Consider the following 27,762-nt stretch of genomic DNA (forward strand, 5'->3'; position numbering starts at 1 on the left):
ATTTTCACGCAAATTCTTCTGCTAGTTGGGAGTTAGTCCACTTTTGTATCCTTCCCTTCAAGGCTCAGGGGTCCAAGATTATCTTCTGTGTCTGTGTTCATTGGTTTCCCTTTTCTTTGTTGAAGAGCGTCTGTGCAGTCCTTGTGCCTAGTCCGCCATCTTGCTGGAACTCCCAGTATTTTAAACACTTAATTTCTATTTGAGACATACAAATTTACATTTTTCACCAGTCTCTATAGGATGAGGGTCTTGTCTTTGAGTAAATCACTAGTCAGCATTCCATTTAATAATGTATCAGTTACATTTCTTAGTTTTTATTTCTCTAAGGTGCAGTGAGAACTTAGACATGCAAAGCGTTTTGTGTGTGTGTATGTGTGTGCAGGCGGGGAGTGGTCATGTTTATGAAGGGATAAATTTACCTTTTAAATGTGTAGTTCTGTGAATGTTGAGAAACTTAAGCATTGTGGTAGAGAGGAACACCACCACAATCAAGATAAAAGACTTTTTTTGTTACCCCAAAACTTCCCTTTTGTCTCTTTTTAGTAAATTTCCTATCCTCATCTCTGGCCTCTGATCTGATTTCTTTCTAGTTTTATCTTTTACAGTTGTCATGTCCTATACTCATTTCTCTGGTGGTGCAATGCCTAAGGCATTTGACTGCCAACCAGAGGGTTGGTGGTTCAAATTCACCAGTCGCTATGCAGAAGGAAGATGGGGCGATCTACTTCTGTAAAGATGACCACCTTGGAAACCCAGTGGGGTAACTAAGAATTGAAATTGACTTGATGACAGTGGGTTTGGTTTTTTTAAAAAAGAAATACTCATTTGTCAGGGTTGTTTTTTTGTTTTGTTTTTAGAAATTCATCTTTAACAAGTTCTTCTAAAAAAGGCAACTTAATTTTCATAATGACTTACTCTGTTTACCTTCATAATAAATCAGTTTTCCTAATATTAAATTATATATATATATAATGACAAATATAACTGGAATAAACAGGTTCAAGGATAAACCTGTTTGATGGTGGTGAGCACACAAGTGGCAGGAGTAGAAACAAGTACACTAGGGGGAGCCTACTAGCTAGAATCATTTCCCTGTAGTTTTTATAGTTCATATTTCTGCTAATGTGGTGAGAGACCAGTGAAGAGCTTGTCACAGTCCAGTAGAGAATTACCCCCAGCTAGATGGAAACTAATAATCAGTAAAAGTACCAACTGATGTATTTTAAAATACACTTTTGTTATGGTTTGCATTTTCATAAAGTTCCTTTACTATAAAAGAGATTTTAAGACCAATTATTTTGAACATTAGTTAGAGATATTTTTCTTTTTCACTTTCCTGATTTACTTAATTTTCTTGAAATTTTACACAAAGGTAAATGTGTATTTGTAAGCCTACCAGTTTTCACTGTCGTCAAATTGGATCCAACTCATAGTGACCTCTCCTTGGATTTCCAAGGCAATATCACTACTGAAATAGATTGCCCAATCTTCCTTCTGAGGAGTGGGTTATGGGTTTGAACCACCAGCCTTCTGGTTAGCAGTCAAATGCCTTAGGTACTACACCACCAGAGCTCCTGAAGAGTTAATAGTTGTTCACAAAACTACCATATAGGATTTGAAAATTTATCTAAAAATTAATATAATCATTTAAATCACTCAAGTACAAGTTAATAGAACTACAATTAGAATAAAACTATATAGCAAAGCTAAAAGAAAAAAATCTGAATAAGTAAATTTTTAAAAAATAGGTACTCATTTTTCTAAATTTTCCATTATTATATTAAAACTGAAAAAAAAAATTAAGTTTATACTAAATATGAAGATTGTTGGGGCCCTAATGAATAATTTTGTTGAAGTACAGCGGCCAGATACAGTTTATTGATAAGCAGAGACAATGATAGTATTTATGGACTGTTTCTTGCAAAATGTTAGTTTTTTAATGGAATTTTATGTGTGCAGGGAAAGAAGGATTGGAGTGTGGATGAATTTTTGGCATGTTGATCTATTATAATTGTAAATTTTTATAAACCTCTATAGTAAATAGTATAACAAAGTAATGCTGGAATCTACTTTGGTGAGTAACGACTGGGGTCTTAAAAGCTTGCAAGCCACTGTCTAAGATGCAAGAATTGGTCTTTGGTCATCTAGAGCAAAGGAGAATGAAGAAAATCAAAGGTGCATAGAAACAGTCAGTCCAAGGGACTGGTGGACCATGCACACTTAAGTCTTCATAACTCTGAAAGCAGATGAATTAGATGGTGCCTGGCTACCACTGTCAGTCACTTAGAAAGAGATCAGAATAGGAGATCCTGGATAGAATAGGAGAAAAATATGGAACAAAACTCAAAATCATAAAAAAGACCAGACTTTCTGGTCTGTTGAAACCCCCGAGACTATGGCCCCAGACACCCTAGCTTCCAACCAAACAATAGACAGGCCTACAAGATGAACAGTTACACCAAGTAAGTACACTCCTTAGAACAATCAACCATGAGAGATCGGAAGGGCAGCATTTTGCATAGAGAGATAGCTCACAGGGCAGGAATGCATAGGAAGAAGGACTCAGGGAAAAGGTAACCACAGGGAGGAAGTGGAAAGAGAGTTGTTACACATTTTCTTTCATGACACTGATTCCAATCCCCATAGTATATATGAACTGTTGAATGGAAAACAAATTTACTCTGTGAATTTTCACCCAAAACACAATTAAAAAATAAATAAATAATACAGGAATCACCAGGAGAAGGATTGGATGGAGGTGTTTTAGAAAATGTCAAGGTCAAGAGGCCTGTGATAAAGATGGAATTTTTAAGTGCTACATACTAATTTTCAAAAATTAGGCCTAAATAGGCCTCAGATAGTGAGAGTTCCATGTACCTCTTGGAATATGAAGGAAAATACAATAAACACAGGTTTTTCTTTTCTGGCATGCTCCTTTAGGATGGCTCCAGAAGTCGCTGCTGTTGAGAGGAAAGGGGGATACAATCAGCTCTGTGATCTCTGGGCAGTGGGTATCACTGCCATAGAACTTGCGGAGCTTCAGCCTCCTATGTTTGACTTACATCCAATGAGGTCAGTGTACATTAGGTGGAGAATTCTATGCTTAAATTAAGGCTTTTTCCCTACTAGTATACTATTTATCATGTCATAAAAGAATTATTTTGTTTGGGAATAAGTAGCAATAACTGTTACATAATACATATTTAAATATGAAATGTTAAAATGCTGTGTAACTATTTGTTGATTTTTTGTTTGTTTGTTTGTTTTGTTTTGTTTTTTTTCCAGAGCATTATTTCTAATGACAAAAAGCAATTTTCAACCTCCTAAACTAAAAGACAAAATGAAGTGGTAAGTATTTTTGTGTTACTTATTTTCATGGTAAGATGTACAACAAAGAATTGAAATTTAAATTTCTAATTTTTAAAACTTTTTAGGTCAAATAGTTTTCATCATTTTGTGAAAATGGCACTTACCAAAAATCCAAAAAAAAGACCTACAGCTGAAAAATTATTACAGGTATTATTTTCCCCCAAAATATATATTTTCAAAAAAGATCAAATGACACTCAATCAGATTTCTAGTAAGTATTCTGTTCTATATTATTTTATTTTTATAGCACCCTTTTGTCACACAACCTTTGACCCGGTCTTTGGCAATCGAACTGTTAGATAAAGTGAATAATCCAGATCATTCCAGCTACCATTATTTTGATGAGGATGATCCTGAGGTAGGAATTTTATTTGCCAACTACTTTATAGAATGTATATATGTATATGTACGTATGTAGTTAATTGTATGTCTCAAAATTAATTTTCTGAATTTCTGGGTTTAATTTAAATAAAATCAGTTTAAATTTAAAACTTTTGAGAAAACACTTAACTCTTTGAATATATCTCTCCTAGAGAGTCATGTGCTAGATTTTTCTTACTGGCTTCTTATGGGTAACTAATGTCTAAAAATGACAAAGGCAGAATCATTTAATCCACTTTTTGAAATTACTATAGTTATTTCAAAGTAATCATTTTAGATGAATTTGGCAAATAAGTCCATTGTGACGGGGAAAACATATTGGAAATACCTAAACAGGATGTTAGAATAAACTCAAATTTTCTATTCAGTTTTCTTCTCAAAAAGAATCCTCTTGCTGTACTTCATGTTTCACTTAATGCTGGTTAAGTTAGTGGAAGCTTCATTTTTGTTAGCATAGTTAACATTCTTAACACAGCTAATCATTGTGGCACCTAAGATACTCAGTATATGTGACACAGCACAATTCTTTTTCCTTTTGTTAAAGGTCTGGGAAGGAATTTGGAAACATAAAGAATTTAAGACCTGTAATATTAATGACCTTATAATTTTACTAGAGAGAAAACTTTTTTGTTTTGTTTATACGAATGGAAGTGTTATAAACTCTTCTAGTTAATTCAGTGTGCAGGCAGTCCTTGATTCAGTATGGGCCCATAAAAATGATTGTGCAAGCTGAAACCTTGCAAAATAATTTTAATAACCAATGAGAAAAAAATATGATTGTTCTGTGATCTTTAAAAATTTTTGCAAAACGTTGAAAGCTCCTACTGCTGGCTATAAATGTGTAAAACCAAAAAAAAAAACCACTGCTGTTGAGTCGGCCCCAACTCATAGCGACTCCTCCTTGGGCATCTGAGGCAGTATCACTGAGGAAGTAGATTGCCCCATCTTCCTTCCGAGGAGTGGCTGGTGGGTTTGAACTGCCAGCCTTCTGGTTAGCGGTCAAATGCCTTAGGCACTATGCCACCAGAGCTCCTATAAATATAGGGAAGTGAAAAAATTTGTCAAATTAATATTTAGTACACTCGGTAATTTTAGTGATTTAGAACTGTTGAGAATTAAAGTGTTTTGTTTAAAAAAAAAACTTATCAAGAGTAAATTGCATTAAAAAAAAAGTAAATTGCATAGCTTTTGCAAGTTTTCTCATCATAAAACTTTATGACACAGAGGAGATATCTTTTCTGTGCCTTGGCAATGCCAGCTAAGACCATAATCAGTTTAGACTAACCTAAGTCCTTCTACCTGTAATCCTTACTTAACTGGTATTTTGCAAGCCCACATTCTCTTAAGACTCATCCTACTAAAGCCAAGAACCCTTGCACCTGTTACACATGAAAGAAAAGGGCATGTGGCCCAATCACAAAAGCTCTTGCCTTTGCTTAAATGACGCCTTTCCCGAACCTGTTCCTTTTTCCCAGTTAGCTTCCTCAAAGATTCTTATAAAAGGAGACTGCTATCTTTTTCAAATTAAAGGTTTTAGTATCTCTTCTTGAATACCAAGCTTCCAAGTTTGGATCAGCTTCCAACACTTTATCCTTTGCACTTTCAATGTCAAGAAGAATTTCAGTGTTCCCATGATGGCATCACTGCTTGTGGAACATCATCATCCTTTCATCAGAACTACTTTTCTTATTTATGTCACTAACTTCCTCTGGCTCTTTATTTAGTCTGCCCAACAGCAGCAGTGTCAGCATTGTCATAGGCAGCTTTTCTTCTCTATCTCTATTTATGTTTGATTAGAATTTCACTTCCAGCAATATCCAGCGTTATCACTTCTCATTTCTTTGTGGCACTTGTATCTTTGTTGGCCAATTAATTCTCTCGTTACCCATTTTTATGAAATGATAGGTGGTTTTTATTATTACTGGGAGACAGGGAGGCAACACAACTACTGACTGCTTTTTGTACATGAATTGAATAATAGATATTCAGTGACCAGTCACTCACAGACTTTAACAAAAGTGATGTGATGAGTTATTGATCATGGTATGCATCTATTATTTGCATCTACTATTTGTCGACTGAAGTGCTAACAGTGAAATTTGTACTTCATGTGATTACAATTAATGTACTATGGTGACTGAAACTTGAGCCATATTGTTAGTGACTGATGTATGTAAATTGTGGTGAGTAGAATTTATGCACATCAAAACTGCAAAATGTGGACTGCCTGTATTCTCTTGGTATACTCAATACTGCATTATTGCCTCTTCATCCTATTTACTTGGCATACTGAATTATAAAATCCTTTTCAAAATGTGTTCGAAGAGAAGAGACTTGAGAAGTGGTCTCAGGAATGAAGATTCTTCTGAAGCTTTCTTCACATACAGCAGGGAAATAAATTTGTCTTATAAAGAATATGTTAGTGATGCTATGACTGTAAGTTGTTTTAAACCTCTTTGGTAAATAAGTACAAAGTAACAAAATAATCTGTTTGAGGACGGAAGAAGGAACACATTTCTTCTCACTATGGCTTAAGATAATAATTTTCCCAGAGAAAACCAGTCTTTTTATTTGCAAATTGTTTGTAATTTCAATTTCTAGACACAATGCTGCCACTGAAAATATGGATGTTTTCTAACTGGCATTTCAGCATTTTCTGTGATACTATGCCTGTTATGTGGAAATTGAATAGCCTTAAAAATATTCACATCTTCTGAACCTACTTTAGTTTTTAAAATTTATTATAGATTATACCCTAGAGAAGGAAGAGGTTCAACTTCTTTATGTTGAGTTCTATGTAGTTTCTATTTTATCAGTACTACATACTAGACTCCTTGAATTCTGACTTTTACTTAATATAATTTTCTTCTCCTGTGTGTTAATCCATTTATTATGTATAACATGGGAACTCTGGTGGCATAGTGCCTAAGGCATTTGACTACTAACCCAGAAGACTGGCGGTTCAAACCCCCCAGCCACTCCTCGGAAGGAAGGTTGGGCAATCTACTTCCGTAGTGATACCACTTTGGAAACCCAAGGAGGGGTTGCTGTGAGTCGGATCTGACTCAACAGCAGTGAGTTGAGATGTATAACATTATAAGGTTTAATAATTTTATAGTACTCTGGTAAAATAAAATTGTTCTCATAGATAATCATAGGTTTTTGTCAGTGTTCACTGTAAATACATCTGTGACTGACTTAGTGTGATAGCTGTTTTTGTTACCGTATGTTACCATAAAAATTCAGGATTTTTCTCAGCTTTGCAACTTAGTAACTGAATGCCCTGTCACTTAATTTTTAGTCTCAGGGTCATTTATAAAAATCAAGAAGAATGCTTGTTATAGAAGTTTATTTTGAGGATAAAATGAATGTACAACACTTTGTAAACTGCAAAACACTATGCACATGTAAAATTTAAATACCCAGTTTTTAAATTACTTTTGCTGCTGCTTCTCTGTCATCAGTATTTTAATATTGGATGTTGTACATTATTTTATCTTTATTTCTTGATATGAGTTAGCATTGGCAATAATTAACTTGGGTCCCAGTCTTGATTCGCCTCATTGAATCTTACAAACGTAAACTCAACTATCTATGAATTACATTTGCCACATAGATATTTCTAAGATATATCTGTTTCTATTATAATATTTTCACAAACACACACAGAAAAAATTATTTGGTATCGCAATAGCTATGTGAAATGAATTCTGTTATCACCTTTTAAGGTGAGCCTCAGGATTGTTAAGTTGTAGCTGCAGAAACTTTTCGATAAGAACTTTTAATCCTTAGGTTAGAGAATATCCATAACTTAGAAGTAATTGGAAGGGATCATCCCATTCTACCCACCCTTGGAATTTCTTTCTGAAAGTGGCAGTACACTTAATAATGGTTTTAACAATTGTTGTTGTTAGGTGCTGTCAAGTTAGTTCCAACTATATGTGTAACAGAACAAAACACTGCCTGGTCCTTCACCATCCTGACGATCATTGCTATACTTAGCCTATTGTTGGCAGCAACTGTGTCAATCCATCTTGCTGAGGTTCTTCTTTTCCACTGACCCTTTTCTTTGCCAAGCGTGACATCCTTCTCCAGGAACTGGTCCCTCCTGATAGCATGTCCAAAGTATGTGAGATGGAAGTCTCACAATCCTTGCTTTGAAGGAACATTCTGGCTGTGCTTCTTCCAAGACATATTTTTTATGTTCTTCTGGCAGTCCTTGGTTTATTTATTATCCTTCGCCGTAATTCAAAGACATCATTTCTTCCATAGCCTTTTTTATTCACTGTCCAGCTTTCACATACATATGAGGTGATTGAAAATAGAATGGCTTGGGTCCGGTGTACCTTAGTTCTCAAAGTGACATCTTTGCTTTTCAACACTTTAAAGAAGTTTTTTTGCAGCAGATTTACCCAATGCAATGTATTTGATTTCTTGACTGCTACTTCCATTGAGGTTGATTGTGGATCCAAGTGAAATGAAAGCCTCAACAATTTCAGTCTTTTCTCCATTTACCATGATTTGCTTATTGGTCTAGTTGTAAGGATTTTTCTTTTCTTTATGTTGTGATGTCATCCATACTGAAAGCTGTACTTCATCAGTAAGTGCTTCAGATCCACTTTGCTTTCAGCAAGCAAGGTTGTCTCATCTGCATATCACAGATTATTAATGAGTCTTCCTCTAACCTAGTCCAACCCTAACCTAGTCTCTTCCCCTCCCTACCTTGTCACTCTCCCCTTGTGCCCCTCATATTTATGCACTCCTGTTTGTCCTGCATTTCCTCAACCTGAATGTTGGTCCTCTGGTCCCCCGTGGTCCATTGCTCTAAGGGATGTATTTCCATACAGTATGTGGGTGTGTCCTTCCTGGGTTTGAGTGGTCTGCATGCACATTTTGCTAACTATTGGGCTGAGAGCCAGCCCCTAGGGGTGAGTTTTATTCCAGGCGCAGAATGTATTCCAGGGCCATAGTAATGGGTATCTCATTAGACTTCCTCTGATCAGTAATTCTGGTCATTATTGAGTTTTTGGATTTTGTTTCACATTTTTCCTCCCACTCTATCCAGGATCTCCAGATTTGATCCTTTCCTGAGTGGTTGGCATTGGTAGCCAGGCACCATCTAGTTCTTCTGGTCTGAAGGGCCATCGTGTCCTATGGCTGATTGCTTCCAAATGCCCTTGTTGTTTTTTTTCTTTGCATTCTTCTTCACTTCTGACAATAGGAGACTATTAGCTGCATCTTAGATGGCCGCTTGAAAGCTTTTAAGACCCAGTCGCTACTCACCAATATATGATGGCGGAATGAGGCTTTTGTGTATTTTGTTGTGCCAGTTGAGTCTGGTGTCCCCCAATACTGTGGTCCTGAGATGGTAGATCTATTGGATCTCTCTCCCATAGTGTCTGGGTGTCTGTGAGAGATTACTCTGTGTCTGTCTTCTATTGTTTCTGTAAGGATTGCAGGTATTTTGTATCACTGGTATCTGGGCAAGACTAGCGTCAGCTGAATCTATCCTTGGTCTAGAGTATACTCCTGTTTACTGACCCCCATCTCATCCTCTCAGGTGTTTATGTGTTTGTCTGTAGCCTGGTGTTTGGTGTTAATGGTAATGCAATATTGTGGACACATTGGTTGGTATTAGTATCTGTCGTCTATCTCTTATGTGCACAACAATTTGGTGTCCTCCCATTTCCTAATGTTATCATGGTGGTCACAATTCCTTTCCGTATATCCCTCCCCTTACCACATCAGCATGTGGACCTCAACTAGCCCAAAATTAATCCCTCCTCTTCCCTCCCCATCCTGGTAACTTACAAAGTGAGTCCCCTTTCCCAAGCAAACCCTTCTTTGTCTTTTTACAGTAATAGATTCATACAGCACTTGTTTTTCTGCGATTGACTTATTTCACTCAGCATAATGTCCTCCAGGTTCATCCACATTGTGAGATGATTCGCATATCCCTCATTGTTCTTCAATGTAGCATAGTATTCCATTGTGTGCATGTACCATAATTTGGCTATCCGCTCACCCGTTGATGGGCATTTGGGTTGTTTCCATCTCTTTGCTATAGTGAATTGTGCCGTGATGAACATAGATGTACATATGTCTGTCCGTGCACTATCTCTCACTTTAGGATATATTCCCAGTAATGGAATTTCTGGGTCAACTGGTACTTCTATTTTCAGCTTTTTAAGGAAACACCATGCCATTTCCCACAATGGTTATATCATTTTACAATCCCACCAGCAGTGCACAAGAGTTCCAATCTCTCCACAACTTCACCAGCATTTGTTATTTTCTGACCTGTTGAACTTTGCTATTATTGCTGGGGTGAGATGTTATCTCTTTATTGTTTTGATTTGCATCTCTCTAATGATCAATGATGGTGAGCAATTTCTCATTTGTTTGTTGGCTGCCTATATATCTTCTTTGGTGAAGTGTCTGTTCATATCTTTTGCTCATTTGTGAATTGGGTTATTTGTCTTTTTGGTGTTGAGGTGTTGAAGTTTTCTATAGATTTTGGAGATAAGTCCTTTATCAGATATGTCATAGGCAAATATTTTCTCCCAATCTGTAGGTTCTCTTTTTACCCTTTTAATGAAGTCTTTCAGTGCACATAGGAATTTAATTTTTAAAAGGTCCCAGTCATCTAGCTTCTCTTCTACCTCCTGTGCATTATGGGTTATGCTTGATAGTCTACTTATGCCATTAATTAGGGCTCCCAGATTTGCCCCTATTTTATCTTTGATGAATTTTATAGTTTTGGGCTTTACATTTAAGTCTTTGATACAGTGTGAGTTTGTTTTTGTATATAGGATGAGGTCTGGGTCTTGTTTCATTTTTCTGCAGGTGGATATCCAGTTTTGCTAGCACCATTTGTTAAAAAGGCTGTCTTTTCCCCATTTAATGGATTTTGGGCCTTTGTGAAAGATCAGTTGTCCACAGATGGATGGGTCTATATCTGAACTTTTGATTCTTTTCCCTTGGTCTAGCTGTCTGTCATTATACTAATACCATACTGTTTTGTTTTGACTACTGTGGCTGTATAGTAGTTCTTAAGATCCAGGAGTGTGAGACTTCCCACTTTGTTTTTCTTCTTCAGAAGTGCTCTGCTTATCCGAGGTCTCTTTCCTTCCTTATGAAATTAGTAATCGCTTTTTCCATGTCCTTAAAAAGTTTTGTTGGAGTCTGGATCGGAATAGTGTTTCACAATAATCAGTCTACCTATCCATGAACAAGGTAGGTTCTTCTATTTATGTAGTGCCCTTGTTGTCTCTTATAGCAGTGTTTTATAGTTTACTTTGTATAGGTCTTTTGTGTCTCTGGTGGGGTTTATTCCTAGATATTTTATCTTTTTAGTGGTTATTGTAAATGGTATTGTTTCCCTTATTTCTTTATCAGAGGACTCTTTGTTGGTGTAGAGGAATCCAGCTGATTTTTGTATGTTGACTTTTTACCCTGCCACTTTGCTGAACCTCTCTGTTCCATTCATTTTTTTATTGAGTCCCTCGGGTTTTCTATGTACAGGATCATATCATCTGCAAACAGAGATAGGTTTAGTTCCTCTTTGCCAATTTGTATGCTTTTTATTTCTCTTTCTTGCCTTATTGCCCTGGCTAGGACTTCCATTACAGTTCATAAGGGGAATGTCTTGAGTCTCCATTAATAATGATGTTGGCCGCTGGCTTTGCATATATACTGTTTATTATGTTGAGGAATTTCCCTTCTATCCCTATTTTGCTGAGAGTTCTGAACAGGAATGGATGTTGGATTTATCAAATGCCTTTTCTGCACCAATTGATATAATTCATATGGTTCTTTTCCTTTGTTTTGTTTATGTGGTGGATTACACTGATTATTTTTCTGATATTGATCCACCCTTGTAAACCTGGTATGAATCTCGCTTGGTCCAGATGTATTATTTTTTTGATATTTTGTTGGATTCTGTTGCCTAGAATTTTGTTAAAGGATTTTTGCATCTGTGTTCATGAGGGATATTGGTCTGTAGTTTTCCTTTCTAGTGCTGTCTTACCCTGGTTTTGGTATTAGTGTTATGCTTACTTCATAAAATGAGTTTGGGAGTATTCCATCCTTTTCTATGTTCTAGAATAGTTTGAGTAGCAAAGGTGTCAATTCTTCTCTGAATATTTGATAAAATTCTCCAGTGAAGCCACCAGGGCCAGGACTTTTCTTTGTGGGAAGTTTTTTTTTATGACCTGTTTAATTTCTTCTTTTGTTATAGGTCTCTTCAAGTATTCTATCTCTGAGTGGGATAGTTTAGGTAGGTCTTGTGATTCTAGAAACTTGTCCATCTCTCCTAGGTTCTCAAATCTGTTGGAGTACAGTTTTTCATAATACTCTTTCAGTATCTTTTTTATTTCAGTTGGTTCTTTTGTGATGACACCCTTTTCATTTACAACGCTTGTGATTTGGATCCTCTTTCTTTTCCTTTGTTAGATCTGCCAGTGGTTTATGGATTCTATTAATCTTTTTGAAGAACCAGCTTTTTGTTTTATTGATTTTTCTCTCTGTGTGTGTGTGTGTGTGTGTTTTTTCCCTGTTTCATTTATTTCTGCTCTGATCTTTGTTATTTCCTTGCTTCCAGATAGTGATACTGCCTCAGAAACCCAAGGAGGGGTCGCTCTGAGTCAGGTCTGACTCCACGGCACATAACAACAAGAAGATGCTATATGATTCTTTTGTTGTTCTATTTCCAGTTGTTGGAGTTGATGAGCTTTGATTTTGTTTCTTTCCTCTTTTTTGGTTTATGCATTTATTGCTATAAACTGTCCTCTGAGGACTACTTTTGCTCTGTCCCATAGGTATTGGTATGATGTATCTTCATTCTCATTTGTTTCTAGGAATTTTTTAATTTCAGTTTTTATTTGTTCTATTACCCAGTAGTTTTTGATCAGTGAATTGTTCAGCTTCCATATGGTTGATGTTATTTCCTTGCTCTTCCTATTATTAATTTCTAATTTTTTAACATTGTGGTCCTAGAAGATGCTTTGTAGTATTTCAATGCTTTTGAATTTATTGAGGCTTGTTTTTTGTCCTAACATATGGTCTATTCGGGAGAAGGATCCTTGTGCACTGGAGAAGAATGTGAATTATGCTTTTGTTGGATGAAGAGCTCTGTATATGTATATGAGGTCATGTTGGTTGATTGTACTGTTGAGTTCTTCTGTATCTTGTTGTTTGTTTTTCTAGTTGACCTGTCCCTCTTTGAAAGTGATGTGTTAAAGTCTCCTACTATTATTGTAGAGTTGTCTGTTGTCCCTTTTAATTCAGTTAATACTTACTTCATGTATTTTGGAACACTTTTATTGGGTGCATAAATATTTATTATCGTAACATCTTCTTTGTCAATTGACCCTTTCAACATCATATAATGTCCTTCTTTGTCCTTACGACATTTTTCACCTTAATGTCTATTTTATCAGAGATTAATATTGCCACTCCTGCTCTTTTTTGGTTACCATTGGCTTGGTATATTTTTGTTCCATCCCTTAACTCTTAATTTCTTTTTATCTTTGTGTCTAAGTTGGGTCTCTTGTAGGCAGTGTATCAATGTGTCTTCTTTTCTTATCCAGTCTGCCACTCTCTTTCTCTTGATTGGTGCATTTAGTCCATTCACATTGAGTGTAATTAGTGATAGGTATGAATTGATTGCTGTCATTTTATTGTGTTTTCTTGTCGTGTTGTTGGTGTTCACTTGGTCCATATACTTTTCAGTGCTGAGTTCAGTTTGTTGCCTAATGCTTCCTCCCTTTCTTTTCTTTATTGTTGGTTTTGTGCTTATTAAGCCCATATGTTTTCCTTTCTTCTGGATTTGCCTGGGGTATTGTTAATTTTCTCTGTGGTTACCTTGGAGTACATTCTTGTGTCTACATTTTTAGAACAGTGCATACTGTGAAGACATTGTCCTACTTTCCTCTCCATTTGGAAGTTTGTACCTAGAAGTTTTATTCCCCCTAATAGGTTAGTTACTGTTGTTGTGTGCTGACTGACTTCCTTGGTTTTTAGTGTGCAATATTTTATGGTCTTATTTTGGGTTTCTATTTCTGGTTTTGTTTTAGTGTTGGTACCACGTATTCTGATTTTGTTGATCTCTGTTGTAGGTTCTCTATTGGAAGGACTTCCTTAAACATTTCTTGTAGGGTTGGTCTTATTTTCACAAAATCCCTTAATTTCTGTTTGTCTGAGAATGCCTTTATTTCGCCCTCATGTATGATGGATAATTTAGCTGGATATAAGATTCTTGGTTGGAAGTTCTTTTCCTTCAGTGTTTTATATATGCTGTCCCGTTGCCTTCTTGCCTGCATGGTTTCTGCTGAGTAATCAGAGCTCAGCCTAAACTGTTTGATTATTATAAGTAATATTTCTTTTGTCCTGGGCAGCTCTCAAAATTTTTTGTCTTTGGTTTTGGAGAGTTTGATTATATTATGCGTCAGTGTTTTTCTCTTGGGATCTGTCTTGTGTGGGCTTCTATGGGCTTCTTGTACAAATATCTTTTCTTCCTTCATGATACGGGGGGAAGTTTTCTGTTAGCAGGTCTTCCACAGTTTTTTCGGTGTTTTTTTTTTCACCTCTTCTTGTACTGGAATTCCAATGAGTCTTATGTTGTTTCTTTCCATGTCGTCCCATATAACTCTTAGGTTCTCTTGTTTCTCTTAAATCTTTGTTCTGATTTTTCTTCATATAGGTTGGTGTCCAGGGATTTGTCTTCTAGTTGGGATATGTGTTCTTCAGCCAGTTCTAACCTACTCTTTTCTGCTTCTACTGTACTGTGAATTCTGTAATTTTAGTATTCATCTTCTGGATTTCTAACTGCTGTTTTTGTGTGAGTTCTGATTGTGCATTAATCTTGTTACTTTGTTCTTAAATGCTTTTCCTGAGTTCTTCCAGGGAAATGTCTGTGTTCTCCTTGCTTCTGTTGGGGTTTCATTAGGCTCTAGTAAAGGTCTATAGACATATAGACATATCTTCTAAATTCCTTGGTTTTGCTTCTAATGCCTTGTCCTGTTTTTTTTTTTTGTTTGTTTGTTTGTTTGTTTGATTTGAAGTTACCTGTTGTTTCCTAGACATTTTGAGGTTGTCTTTAACTGTTGGTTATGTATTGGTTTGTTTTGTTTTGGTTTTATGTGCCATCGAGTCAGACTCGACTCATAGCAAACCCTCCTTGGGTTTCCTGAGGCAGCATGACTGCGAAAGTAGATTGCCCAACCTTCCTTCTGAGGAGAGACTAGTGGGTTTGAACCAACAGCCTGCTGGTTAGCAGTCAAGTGCATACACAAGTAAAATTTGGTGACAGTAATTCAAAAACAGTTGCAGTAGTCCATCAACAGGAAACTGCTAGAAATTCAAGCCAGATGCAGAAGAGGACACGGCTTTGGGAATGGTCTCTAGCCTATGGCACGCTTGGACACTGCATGTAGCTGTGTCGTTATTCAGCGGCCTGCCATGCTGTGCCGACCTTGGGACTTAAATGGACTTGAGTTAATGGCCTGCCATGTGGTTTGGTACCATCGGGACTGTGCCTTTTTACTTGTCAACCTTGGGCTTGGCAGTCTCAGGAGCAAGCAGCTGTCTGAGTGAAGAAAAGCCTCTAGCTTCATTGGGCCGGGAGCTGGAGGTGGAGTTGAAGCCCAAGGCTGAAGGGCTTTCACACAGCCCCTAGAGCCTGGCACTTTGAACTTGGACTTAAAGCCTCCATATTGTAAGAATAAACTCCTGTTTGTTAAGGCCATCTCGTTTGTGGTATATTCCTGTCTGAGCGGTACTAGGTAACCAGAACACATAGCAAGTCCCCAATAAATGTTCACTGAGATGAATATGAATATATATTAAAAACTGAATATTTCTGTAATTCAACACAGGTTCAGAAGCTGCTTTGGAGAAGGAGAAATTTTTAGTGTTAAAAAACATACCTCAACTTCTTATAACAAAAAGGTGTGATAAATGGAATGAAATGATGCTAAAAGGCATTAATGACTTACGGTCCCTTTTCTTAATAAATACAAGTATTTCCTCTTTCCATTCTTTGGGAGGAATATCCCTCTATTTCCTTTCCTTTTACTTTATTAAACCACCACTTGTCTGTCAATTTGTCATACTGTGGTGGCCTTAATGTTGTTATGATGCTACCCTACTGGTATTTCAAGTAACAGCAGGGTCATTCATAGTGTACAGGTTTTAGTGGAGCTTCCAGACTAAGGCAGAGTAAGAAAAAGGACCTGGTGATCTTCTTCTTAAAAAAATTGGCCAGTGAAAATCTTATGAACAGCAATGGAACATAATTTGATACAGTAGTGAAAGACGCTCAAAATACAAAGGGGAAGAGCTGTGTTTTCAAAGTAGAGTCAACCTTAATGACACAGATGGAGTAAAGCTTTTGAGACCTTCATTTCTTGATGTGGTGTACTCAAAATGAGAAGAAACCTGCAGATATCCATTAATAATAAAATATAGGATGCATAAGAACTGCCTTCAGAAAAACTAGAAGTCATCAAATGAAATGAAACACATAAAGATTCCTCTTCAATTTGTCATTCTGGCATAGTAGACTGTGTAATTGTCTGATTCAAAATGGCCAGTTCCAGCCGGTTTCAGCTCACTGTGCCTAGGTTATCAATCTTTATGTGTTTCATTTCATCCAAAATAGTACCACCAATAGATCAAATACTTATGAGAAGTGAGGCTCTGGGTCATCGCATATGTGTTAGACTGGATTCTCTAAAGAAACAAAACCAGTCAAGCTTATATAGAGAGAGAAAGAGAAAATGTATCTTAGGTAAATGGCTCACACACCTATAGAAGCTGGCAAGTCCAAAGATCTTGGATCAAACATCAAGCTGGAGGCTTTTCCCAATTCACGTAGCTGCAGGGGCTGACGAGCTCAAGGTCGGGAGGCAGTATACTGGCTGTTGACTCCAACAAATGACAAATCCAAGATCTCTAGGCTGAATGGTGGATTGTTCGCTCACGGACAGTTGGAAGCAGCACAACAGAATCCCGATCCACAGAAGAGAGTCTCTTTTCCCAGGATGTCTGTAAACATACAGGAAGCAAGCTATACCCCCGGGGAAACACCCTTTCCACAGATTGGCTCCTCAAAACATATACATCTGATCCCATCATTGGAACAACACACATCACATTGCTTAAACCACACAGAATTAAGGTCCAGACAAATTGACACACAGCTCCAACTACCACAGTCCACCCCTTGTCAACTTGGCAGTTGTACACATCTTCTTAACCATATATAATCTCTAAATAAGGACAATTATAAAGTCATATTTTCACCTAACATGATACGCTAACACACATACAACTGAAATGCATTAATCCTATTTACATTTCACAATTCATAACAGAAGGAAACAGAAATATTTGATGCACATATAAAATGAATAAATATAACAATCACAATCCTTGTTTCTGCAGCTGATCACATGGTCATAGCTGATATTCAGAACTACCTTCTTCCACCACCCATTCTGTATTTCCTTGCCCTCAGCAAGCACCTCAGCTAGTTGTGGTTCTTTGCCTGGTGGGGTGACCCAAACCTTCATTCCTAAAGGGTCTGGGCAATTAGCAGTCATATCAGAGTTGGGTTGCTGTAATTTTCCATGGACTTTAATCACAGGGTATGGTAGTACTAAGAGATGTCCTAAAGAATTTCCTGTATTCCAGACATACTCTTCTTTACCTCCAATTTCCCCTTGGTAATCAGGATCTATCACACCAGATAGTACAGTAATACGCTTCTTTCTCTGTTGATCCAGAGGCATGAGGAAGCCAAAATAGCCGGATGGTATTCTTAATTTCCAGTTCAATGTAATCAGTGTTGTGTCTCCAGGTGGGAGTTCCTCCCTTTGGCACAAAGATCTTCAGACCCGCAGAGCATAGGGTAGCAGGGACAAGAAGAAAAAAATTTTTGAGTGGATCACTAGGTGTGATCACTAGTGAGTGATACCACTCCTGTTTCCACCCCTTGTTTCCTGGACCCATGAATCCTGGTTATTGGAGAAACAGAACCATATATTGGATGCTGGTTTAGAGCATATACAGCCTCCTGGAGAACATTGGCCCAACCTTTCAAGGTATTGCCACCTAGCTGGTGCCGTAGTTGTGTTTTCAGTAGGCCATTCCATCGTTCTATCAAGCCAGCTGCTTCAGGATGATGGCGAACTAAGACCAGTGAATTCCATGAGCATAGGCCCATTGCCGCACTTCATTTGCTGTGAAGTGAGTGCCTTGATCTGGAACAATGCTGTGTGGGATACCTTGACAGTGAATAAGGCATTCTTTAAGTCCATGGATGGTAGTTTTGGCAGAATCCATATCCAGAATAAGTATCTATTCCAATAAGAACAAAACGCTGTCCTTTCCATGATGGAAGTGGTCCAATGTAATTAACCTGCCACCAGGTTTCTGGCTGATCATCCTGAGGAATGGTTCCATATCGCAGACTCAGTGTTGGTCTCTGCAGCTGGCAGATTGGGCACTCAGCAGTGGTGGTAGCCAAATCAGCCTTGATAAGTGGGAGTCCATGTTGCTGAGCCCATGCATAACCTCCATCCCTGCCATCATGGCCACTTTGTTCATGAGCCCATTGAGCAATGACAGGAGTAGCTGAGGGAAAAGGATGGCTGGTTTCCACTGAACGTGTTGTCCTATTACCTGATTGTTAAAGTCCTCCTCTGCCAAGGTCACTTTTTGGTGGGCATTCACATGAAACACAAGTATCTTTACTCCATAGGCTCAGTCAGAGCAATCTATCCACATACCTCTTCCCCATACATCCTTGTCACCAGTTTTTCAATCATGCTCCTTCCAAGTCCCAGACCATCCAGCCAAGCCATTAGAAACAGCCCATGAATGTGTGTATACAATCGCACATCTGCATTATTCCATGCAGAGTGAACAGCCATGTGCACGGCTCGAAGCTCTGGCCATTAGGAGGATTTCCCTTCACCGCTGTCCTTCAAGGAAGTCCCAGAAAGGGGCTGTAGTGCTGCTGCTGTCCACTTTCAAGTGGTGCCTGCATATCACGCAGAACCATCTGTAAACCAGGCACGAGTTTTCTCTTCCTCAGTCAACTGATCATAAGGAACTCCCCATGAGACCATAGGTGCAGACTGGGAGAGGGAAGGTAATGTGACTGGAGTGGAGACCATAGGCATTTGGGCCACTTCCTCATGTAACTTACTTGTATCTTCAGGTCCTGCTCAAGCCGATCTCTGATATATCACTTCCATTTAATGATGGAGTGCTGCTGTGCACGTCCAACTTTATGACTCTGTGGGTCAGACAACACCCAGTTCCTGATGGGCAGCTCAGGCCTTATGGTGACTTGGTGGCCCATGGTTAGGCGTTCATTCTCTACTAAAGCCCAGTAACAAGCTAAAAGCTGTTTCTCAAAAGGGGAGTAGTTATCTGCAAAGGGTGGCAGGCCTTTGCTCCAAAATCCCAAGGGTCTGCATTGCGATTCACCAATAGGAACCTGCCAAAGACTCCAGGCAGCATCTCTATCTACTACAGACACTCCAAGCACCATTGGACCAGCCGAATCATATGGCCTAAGTGGAGGAGCAGCCTGCATGGCAGCCTGAACCTGTTGCAGAGCCTTCTGTTGTTGTGCGCCCACTGAAGACTAGCAGCTTTCCAAGTCACTTGATAAATAGGCCAAAGCAACACACCCAAATGAGGGTTATGTTGCCTCCAAAATCCAAAGAGACCCACCAGATGTTGCCCCTCCTTTTTAGTTGTGGGGGAAGCCAGACACAATAACTTATCCTTCACTTTAGTAGGAATATCTCGACATGCCCCACACCATTGGCCCCTAGAAATTTCACTGAAGTGGAAGGTGCCTGAATTTTTGTTGGGTTAATTTCCCAACCCCTAGCATGCTTATGTCTCACCAATAAGTCTAGAGTCATCGATACTTCTTCCTTACTAGGTCCAGTCAGCATAATGTCATCAATATAATGGACTAGTGTGATGTCTTGTGGAAGGGAAAGGCTATCAAGATCCCTGTGGACTAAATTACAACATAGTCCTGGGGCGTTGATATACCCCTGAGGAAGCACTGTGGACGCAAACTGTTTCTGATGGTCCTTTGAAATTGGTATTGAGAAAAAGGCATTGACCAGATCAGTAGCTGCATACCAAGTACCAGGAGTTATACTAATATGCTCAAGCAGTGAAACCACATCAGGAACAGCAACTGCAATTAGAGTTACCACCTGATTAAGTTTATGATAATCTGCGGTCATTCTCCAAGATTCATCTCTTTTTTGCACAGGCCAAATAGGCGAATTAAATGGAAATGTGGTGGGAATCACCACCCCTGTATCCTTCAAGTGCTTGATGGTAGCAGTAATCTCTGCAAGCCATCCAGGGATGCAGTATTGCTTTTGGTTTACTATTTTTGTAGATAGAGGCAGTTCTAATGGCTTTCACTTGGCTTTTCCTACCATAATAGCCTTACTCCACATGTTAGGGACCCAATGTGGGAATTCTGCTGATTGCTCGGTATATCTCTTCCAATTATGCATTCTGGAACTGGGGAAATCACTACAGGATGGGTTCGGGGACCCACTGAACCCACTGTGAGACGCACCTTAGCTAAATCTCTATCAATAACTTGACCTCCATATGCCCCACTCTGACTGGTGGGCCACAATGACCCTTTAGGTCTCCTGGAATTAGTGTCAGTTCAGAACCAGTGTGCCATAATCCCCAAAAAGTCTGATTATTCCCTTTTCCCCAATGAACAGTCACTCTCATAAAAGGCCTCGGATCCCTTTGGGGAAGGTTGGGAAAAAGATTGACATTATAAATTTTTGGCTATGTGGTAGGGTCCTTCCTCAAAGGGACCCGCCCTCCCCTTCATTCAAGGGGTTGTGAGTCTGTAAACTGACTCAAGTCTGGGAATTGATTGAGAGGCCGTGACTCTATATTCTGGTGATTTAATACAGGCTTCTGTTCACGTGACCTAGAATTCTTCTGTCTATACAAATCAAGTAAATACTTAGTAGGTTTGCCATTTATTTCACTACCAGGAACACCATGCACAAGTAGCCAATGCCATAATTCCACACAAGTCAGACTAATCTGATTACTGTTCTGACTCTGCCGTCCATTATGGTAACCACGCCCACCTTGCCTTTGTCGATTAATTGCTGCCACTTGGCCCCTACTACCATGGGTCTAGTCAGCCCTATAGTAGTTAAGTGTCTTAGTTCTATTAAGGCAGTTCTCACTCCCAAATCCGGCTTACATAAAATAGCAATCACAGCAGTCTTTAAGGATGCTGGAGCTCCCTTCAGAAACTTATTCCTCACCATACTGGTGAAAGGTGTGTCTTCTGGACTCTCCATTTCTGGCTCTAAGGGTCAAATCTGATAAATCCATTCTAACAGGCCAATTTACCTAAGCTTCTGGATACTTTCTTCTACATCATACCAAGGCAGGTCTGGTACTTCAACTTGACTTAAGGTAGGCCACCACGTAATCTATGCCTCAGTAAGTCAACCAAATAAACTATTAGGTCCTTTCCTAACCTCTCAAGCTGAAACATTGAATGACGAATCCGTATTTAGTGGGCCTAACCAATGTTACATTCCTTGCACCATTATCCCACACCCTCAGTAGCCATTCCCATACGTATTCTCCAGGTTTCTATCTGAACATGTTAGCAAAAGCAAGTAGGTCTTTTTGGGTGTAGCATACCACCTCCTCAGTCACACTTTGTATTTCACCTTTTGGGGCTCACTTGGACTTAACTTTAGTTATAGGTCTAGTAGCAACAATGGGTGGTTGGAGCATTTCCTGAGAACATTCAGCAATGTCTTCCATGACCTCTGCCTCAGGCAATGACCCAGCAGGAATAGTTTTGTCAGCTTGAGGAGTAGAAGGAAGCTGGTTGGTTGGTCCTACTTACAGTAGACAAAGTGGTGAAAGAGCAAGATGAGCTCAGGGCTGCTGAGTCACAGCTTAAGCACTGCATAAAAGACCTTAGTGTTTCCAGTTGTGCTCTGAAAGAAAGGCTTATTTCTTCTAGTAACAGCTGATATTGCCGAAAACCAAACCCAGAGTCTTATTGTAAGGGTGGCTGAATTACATTGCCAATTAAATTACCACAATCAGCTGAGGTGCTTGCTGAGGGCAAGGGAAATACAGAATGGGTAATGGAAGAAGGTAGTTCTGAATATCAGCTGTGACCCCGTGACTAGTTGCAGAAATGAGGACTGTGATTGTAATAGTTCTTCATTGTATATGTGCATCAAATATTTTTGTTTCCTTTTGTTATGAACTGTGAAATGTAAATAAGGTTAATACGTTTCGGTTATTTGTGTGTTAGCATATCATGTTAGTTGCAAATTTGACTTTATAATTGTCCTTGTTTAGAGATTATATATGGTTAAGAAGATGTATACAACTGCCAAGTTGACAAGAGGTAGACTGTGATAGTTGGAGCTGTGTGTCAACTTGGCTGGACCACAATTCTGTGTGGTTTAAGCAATTGTGGTGTGGGTTGTTCCAGTGATGGGCACAGATGTATATGTTTTGAGGAGCCAATCCGTTGAAAGAGAGTTTCCCTAAGGGTATAGCTTGCTTCCAGTATATTTATGGACATCCTGGGAAAAGAGACATTCTTCTGTGGATCCAGATTCTGTTGTGCTGCCAACAACTGTCCATGAGTGAACAATCCACCATTCGGCCTGGAGATCTTGGATTCATCATTTGTTGAAATCAACAGCCAACCTTGAGCTCGTCAGCCCCTGCAGCTGCATGAATTGGGAAAAGCCTCCAGCTTGATGTTTGATCCAAGAACTTTGGACTTGCCAGTTTCTATAAGTGTGTGAGCTGTTTTCCTAAGATAAATTTTCCTCTCTCTCTCTATGAAAGCTTTACTGGTTTCGTTTCTCTAGAGAATCCAGTCTAATACACTATAGTTAAAATACATTTCCTAACCTAGGGAAGTTCACAGTTTTTGTGTGAAAGGGCAGAGAAGGTGTAACAAAGGAATTGGTATCATTGGAAAGGTCTTGCAGTCACTTAGTTGCAGAAAAAGACCGAAGTTTTAAAAAATAAAATAATAATTAAAGTACTTAGGGTTTTTAAAAAACTCATATAGATATTTAAAGAATGATAACTAACATTTATGTCTAGGTGTTTGGATATAGCAGCATCTATAAATAGGATTAGCTGACATTGAGTTGTCCCCTGACATGTGACGACTCCATATACAGAAGAACAAAACTCCCCCCAGTCCTACACCCCATCTCTCTGATATGTTGTGGATGGTACCATTGTGATTGATAGGGTTTTCACTGGCTGATTTTTAGAAGTGAATCACCAGGCTTTTCTTCTTAGTCTATCTTAGTCTGGAAGCTTTTCTGAAACATGATGTTCAATATCATAACAATATACAAGGCACCACTGACGGATGGATGGTATCATCACATGAAGTGCATTGGCTGGGAGTTGAACCTACTTGGAAGGCAGGAATTCTACAGTTGAAATACTCATGCTCCACTCATAAAATTTAGGAATGTTTAAATATAGTCATGATTCTTTTAAATAAATAAAATTCATGTAAAAATGAGTATGGTCAAAATATGCTTACATATGATTAAGAGCCCAACGAATGTGTGAATATTTACTCTTTCTATCATTTCATTTGTTAGGTTCTTAACTATTAAGTAATAATTACCTTACATAAATAATAGCTTTCAATAGGTGGTATTTATGCTCTGAAAATATTTAAAATGTTGTTTAGTATTGTTTAAAAACAAGTTTTATAAGGTAGATATATTTTACTTGATTTTCTACTATAATAAACAGTTATCTTTCTTTCAAAACTTTTAAAATAGAAGGACTGAAGGAAGAAATTACTAAGATTTTACTTTGTTTATTTCCCAAAGTTCCTGGCAGTTTTAAAGAAGGAAATTGTGGGATTTTTTTCCTTTATAGTTGTAGTAAAAATATATTTATTATTATCCCTCTGATTGTATGTCGTTTAAAAAGCTGAGGGCCTGAAAATTGTTTGATAAGCAAGCATTATTGTTGTTTATTGGTATGGAGGTGATTCCAACTCATGGTGACTCTGTGTGCAGAGTAGAACTGCTGTATAGATTTTCAAAGCTGTGCTTTCAGAAGCAGATCATCAGGTCTGTCATCTGAGGCATGTCTGAGTGACTTTGAGCAGCCATCCTTTTAGCTAATATTTAAGTGTTTAACCATTTGCCTACCCAGGGACTCCAAACAAATGTTACGTTAGGACCCACTTATTTTTGACAGTTGAACTAGAACCGGGGTTGCAACCTTTTTCTGTAAAGAGCTAGTTAGTAAATAATTTTAACTTTGAAAGCCATGTTGCCTGTGTCAGTTATTAACTCTGTCATAGTAGAATAAAAACACCCATAGATAATATATAAATGAAGAATAATGGCCATGTTCCAGTAAAACTTTATTTGCAACTATGACTGTAGTGGGAATGGTCTGTGGACCATAATTTGTTGATCCATGACCTAAAACAAAAATTTCCTCACAACTGTACCTATAAGCAGCATTGTGATGAATGGAGAAGAGATTGAAGTTGTCAGAGACTTCACATTGCTTAATTCTATGATCCACATCAATACAGTCAGCAGTCAGGAGAACAGAACTGCCCCCAAGGGTTTCCAGGGCTATAATCTTCATGGGAGCAGACTGCCACATTTTTATCCTTTGGAAAGGCTGGTGGATTCAAACCACCCAGGCTTTCAGTTAGCATTTAACCACTGTGCCATCAGAGCTTCTTATATTAATCAAAGAATTTTGAGTTAAAATAGCTCATGAGAAGTTTATAAGGATAGGATTTTGGTTTTTTTGAGATAAAAGTGATTAAAATAACTTCAGTCTTAAGCCTTGTAAAAGATTGTTAAATAAAAACAAAACAAAACTAGAAGACGCATGCATCATTGAATGGTTTATTTCTTTAAATATCATTTATTAGAATGATTATTAATTTAGCAGCACTTCTGTAGTTGTTGTTAGGTGCCATCAAGCCATCTCCGACTTATAGTGACCCCATGCACAGCAGAACAAAACACTGCTGGTCCTGCGCCACTCCACAATCCTTGCTATACTTGAGCCCATCGCCATAGCTGCTGTGTCAGTCCATCTCATTGAGGGCCTTCCCCTCTTTCATCGACCCTCCACATTACCACACATGACATCCTTCTCCAGGGAATGGTCCCTTCTGACAACATGACCAAAATAGGTGAGACGAAGTCTAGCATTTCTCACTTCCAAGGATCTTTCCAGCTGCATTTCTCCAGGACACATCTGTTAATTCTTTTAGCAGTCCATGGTACTTTCAGCATTCTTCACCAGCACCACAACTCAAAAAGCATCAACTCTTCTTCAGTCTTCCTTATTTATTGTCCAGCTCTCATATGCATATGAGGTGATTGAAAATACCATAGATTGTGTCAGCCACACCTTAGTCCTCAAGGAGACATCTTTATTCTTCAGCACTTGAAAGAGATCTTTGCAGGTGTTTTCCCAGTGCTATACATCATCTCATGTCTTGACTGTTGCTTCCATTGGCATCGATTGTAGAACCAAGCAATATGAAGTCTTTGACAACTTCAGTCTTTTTTCCATTTATCATAATGCTGCTTGTATGTCCAGTTGTGAGGATTTTTGTTTTCTTTATATTGAGAGGTAATCCATACTGCAGACTGTATTCTTCAGTCTTCATCAGTAAGTGCTTCAAGTCATCCTCACTTTCAGCAAGCAAAGTTGTGTCATCAGTGTATAGCAGGTTGTTAGTGAGTCTTCCTCCAATCCTGATGCCATGTTCTTCTTCATATAGTCCAGCTTCTCAGATTATTTGCTCAGCATACAGATTGAATAAGTACGGGGAAAGGGTACAACCCTGATACACTCCATTCTTGATTTTAAACCATGCAGTGTTCCCTTTTTCTGTTTGAACAACAGTCTCCTGGTCTATGTACATGTTCCTCATGAGTACAATTAAGTGTTCTGGAATTCCCATTCTTCTCAGTGTTACCCATAATTTGTTATGATCCACACAATCAAATGCTTTTGCATAATCAATAAAACACAAGTAAACATCTGTCTTGTATTCTTTGCTTTGAGCCAAGATCCATTTGCTATCAGCAATGATATCCCTTGTTCCACATCTTTGATAACTTCAATCTTTCCTTCATTTATCATGATGCTACGTATAGGTCCAGTTGTGAGGATTTTTGTTTTCTTTATATTGAGATGTAATCCATACTGCAGACTATATTCTTCAATCTTCATCAGTAAGTGTTTCAAGTCATCCTTACTTTCAGGAAGCAAAGTTGTGTTGCTAGCATATCGCAGGTTGTTACACTTCTATAAGTATTTGTAATTGCAGTGAGTGTCAACTCATTGCAGCAGGTCTCCATGACTACTGTCTATTACATTTGTAGGAGACAAAAGCATTCATGTTTAGAAATTAAAGCTTAAATTTTATTTGAGAATATATGTACATGTCAAATTAAATAATGTTAAAGGATATCCTTTCAGAACACCACATTTTAAAGTTCAGACAAGAGTTATGTTAGAATCTTCTCTGCTTACTTGAAATTCTAACAATGATAAGAGTTAAGTGAAATCTTTTATTAGTATAAAACTAGCTCTTTGGCATCTTGGTAGATTGTGTCTGATATGCAGTCTCCCACTAAATTTCCAGAATGGGCTTCTTTCATTTTATTGGTATCTGTGACATTCCTTTTTCTCAAACATAAAATATATCATTTTCAGCATAGTTTTTTGAAAAAGTATTCATTTCTTATGTAACAATCTGAATTGGTACAAATCAAGAGAAAATGCAATCAAGTCTATGGTTCACTTGTGTCGTGATATGGCCCTTGGATAATCCATCTTTCATTTTATAATCACTTCTTGAATTAAGTTTCACTTTTGTTCCTGACGTGCTATAGGTTTCATTTTCAAAAAATTTCCTTAAATTTCAGTTCTTTTTTTCCCTCTGATATTGGAACTTTTGACAAATATTATATTGAGAATTTCCTGAATTTGTAAGTTTTCTAGTACTTTACAGGTCTGGATTTTCTTTACAAATTAAGGGAAAAGAAATTAAATAGTCATGTTTCCTACTTAGGGAAATGGGTACTTAATATATAGAGAAATTGAGATGGAATGAAGAACTTGTTTTTAATGAAAAGGCTTCTGAAAAACGTAAAATACTATGGGTTTAAATAAGCATAATCTTAAGTTACATGATTTTTGACAAAAAGTACCCACTGAGATGTTTTAACAAATGGATGCCATGCTGGAGGCACTCATTCATCTATGCCAGGAAATTTGGAAGACACTACCTGGCCACCTGACTGGAAGAGATTCAAATTTTTACCCATTCCAAAGAAAGGTGATCACACAGAATGTGGGAATTACTGAGCAATATCATTAATATCTCACGCAAGTAAAATCTTGCTGAAAATAATTCAAAAACAGTTGCAGCAGTATATTGACAGACAACTTCCAGAAATGCAAGCTGGATTCAGAAGAGGACATGGAACGAGGTATATCATTGCTGATGTCAGATGGGTCTTGGCTGAAAGCAAAGATTACCAGAAAGATGTTTGCTTGTGTTTTATTGACTATGCAAAAGCATTTGACTGTGTGGATCATAACAAATTATGGGTAACATTGAGAAGAATGGGAATTCCAGAACATTTAATTGTGCTCATGAGGAACCTGTACAGAGACGAGGAAACTCTCGTTCAAACAGAACAAGGAGATACATCATGGCTTAAAATCAGGAAGGGAGTGTGTCAGGGTTATTCCCTTTCACTATACTTATTCAATCTGTATATTGAACCAATAATCTGAGAAGCTATATGACGAAGAGCATGACATAAGAATTGGAGGAAGGGGGCAAGATGGCGGACTAGGCAGAAGGATTGCACAGACCCTCTTCAACAAAGAAAAGGGAAACCA

The 27,762-nt window shown here is 38.1% G+C and overlaps 1 protein-coding gene across 1 annotated transcript in view; it reads left to right on the plus strand.

Moving 5' to 3' along the window:
• Nucleotides 1-27,762, plus strand: part of MAP4K3 (mitogen-activated protein kinase kinase kinase kinase 3) — a 353,947-nt gene that overhangs the window by 236,246 nt on the left and 89,939 nt on the right. Inside the window, exons 9-12 of the mRNA XM_007945046.2 lie at nucleotides 2,941-3,072; nucleotides 3,286-3,348; nucleotides 3,435-3,516; nucleotides 3,617-3,727. Coding sequence (XP_007943237.1) covers nucleotides 2,941-3,072; nucleotides 3,286-3,348; nucleotides 3,435-3,516; nucleotides 3,617-3,727 — 388 coding nt within the window. The remainder of the gene's footprint in view (nucleotides 1-2,940; nucleotides 3,073-3,285; nucleotides 3,349-3,434; nucleotides 3,517-3,616; nucleotides 3,728-27,762) is intronic.

This window comes from Orycteropus afer, unplaced genomic scaffold (assembly GCF_000298275.1).
Source record: "Orycteropus afer afer isolate SDZICR_OR568_19922 unplaced genomic scaffold, OryAfe1.0 scaffold00131, whole genome shotgun sequence".
Lineage (NCBI taxonomy): Eukaryota > Metazoa > Chordata > Mammalia > Tubulidentata > Orycteropodidae > Orycteropus > Orycteropus afer.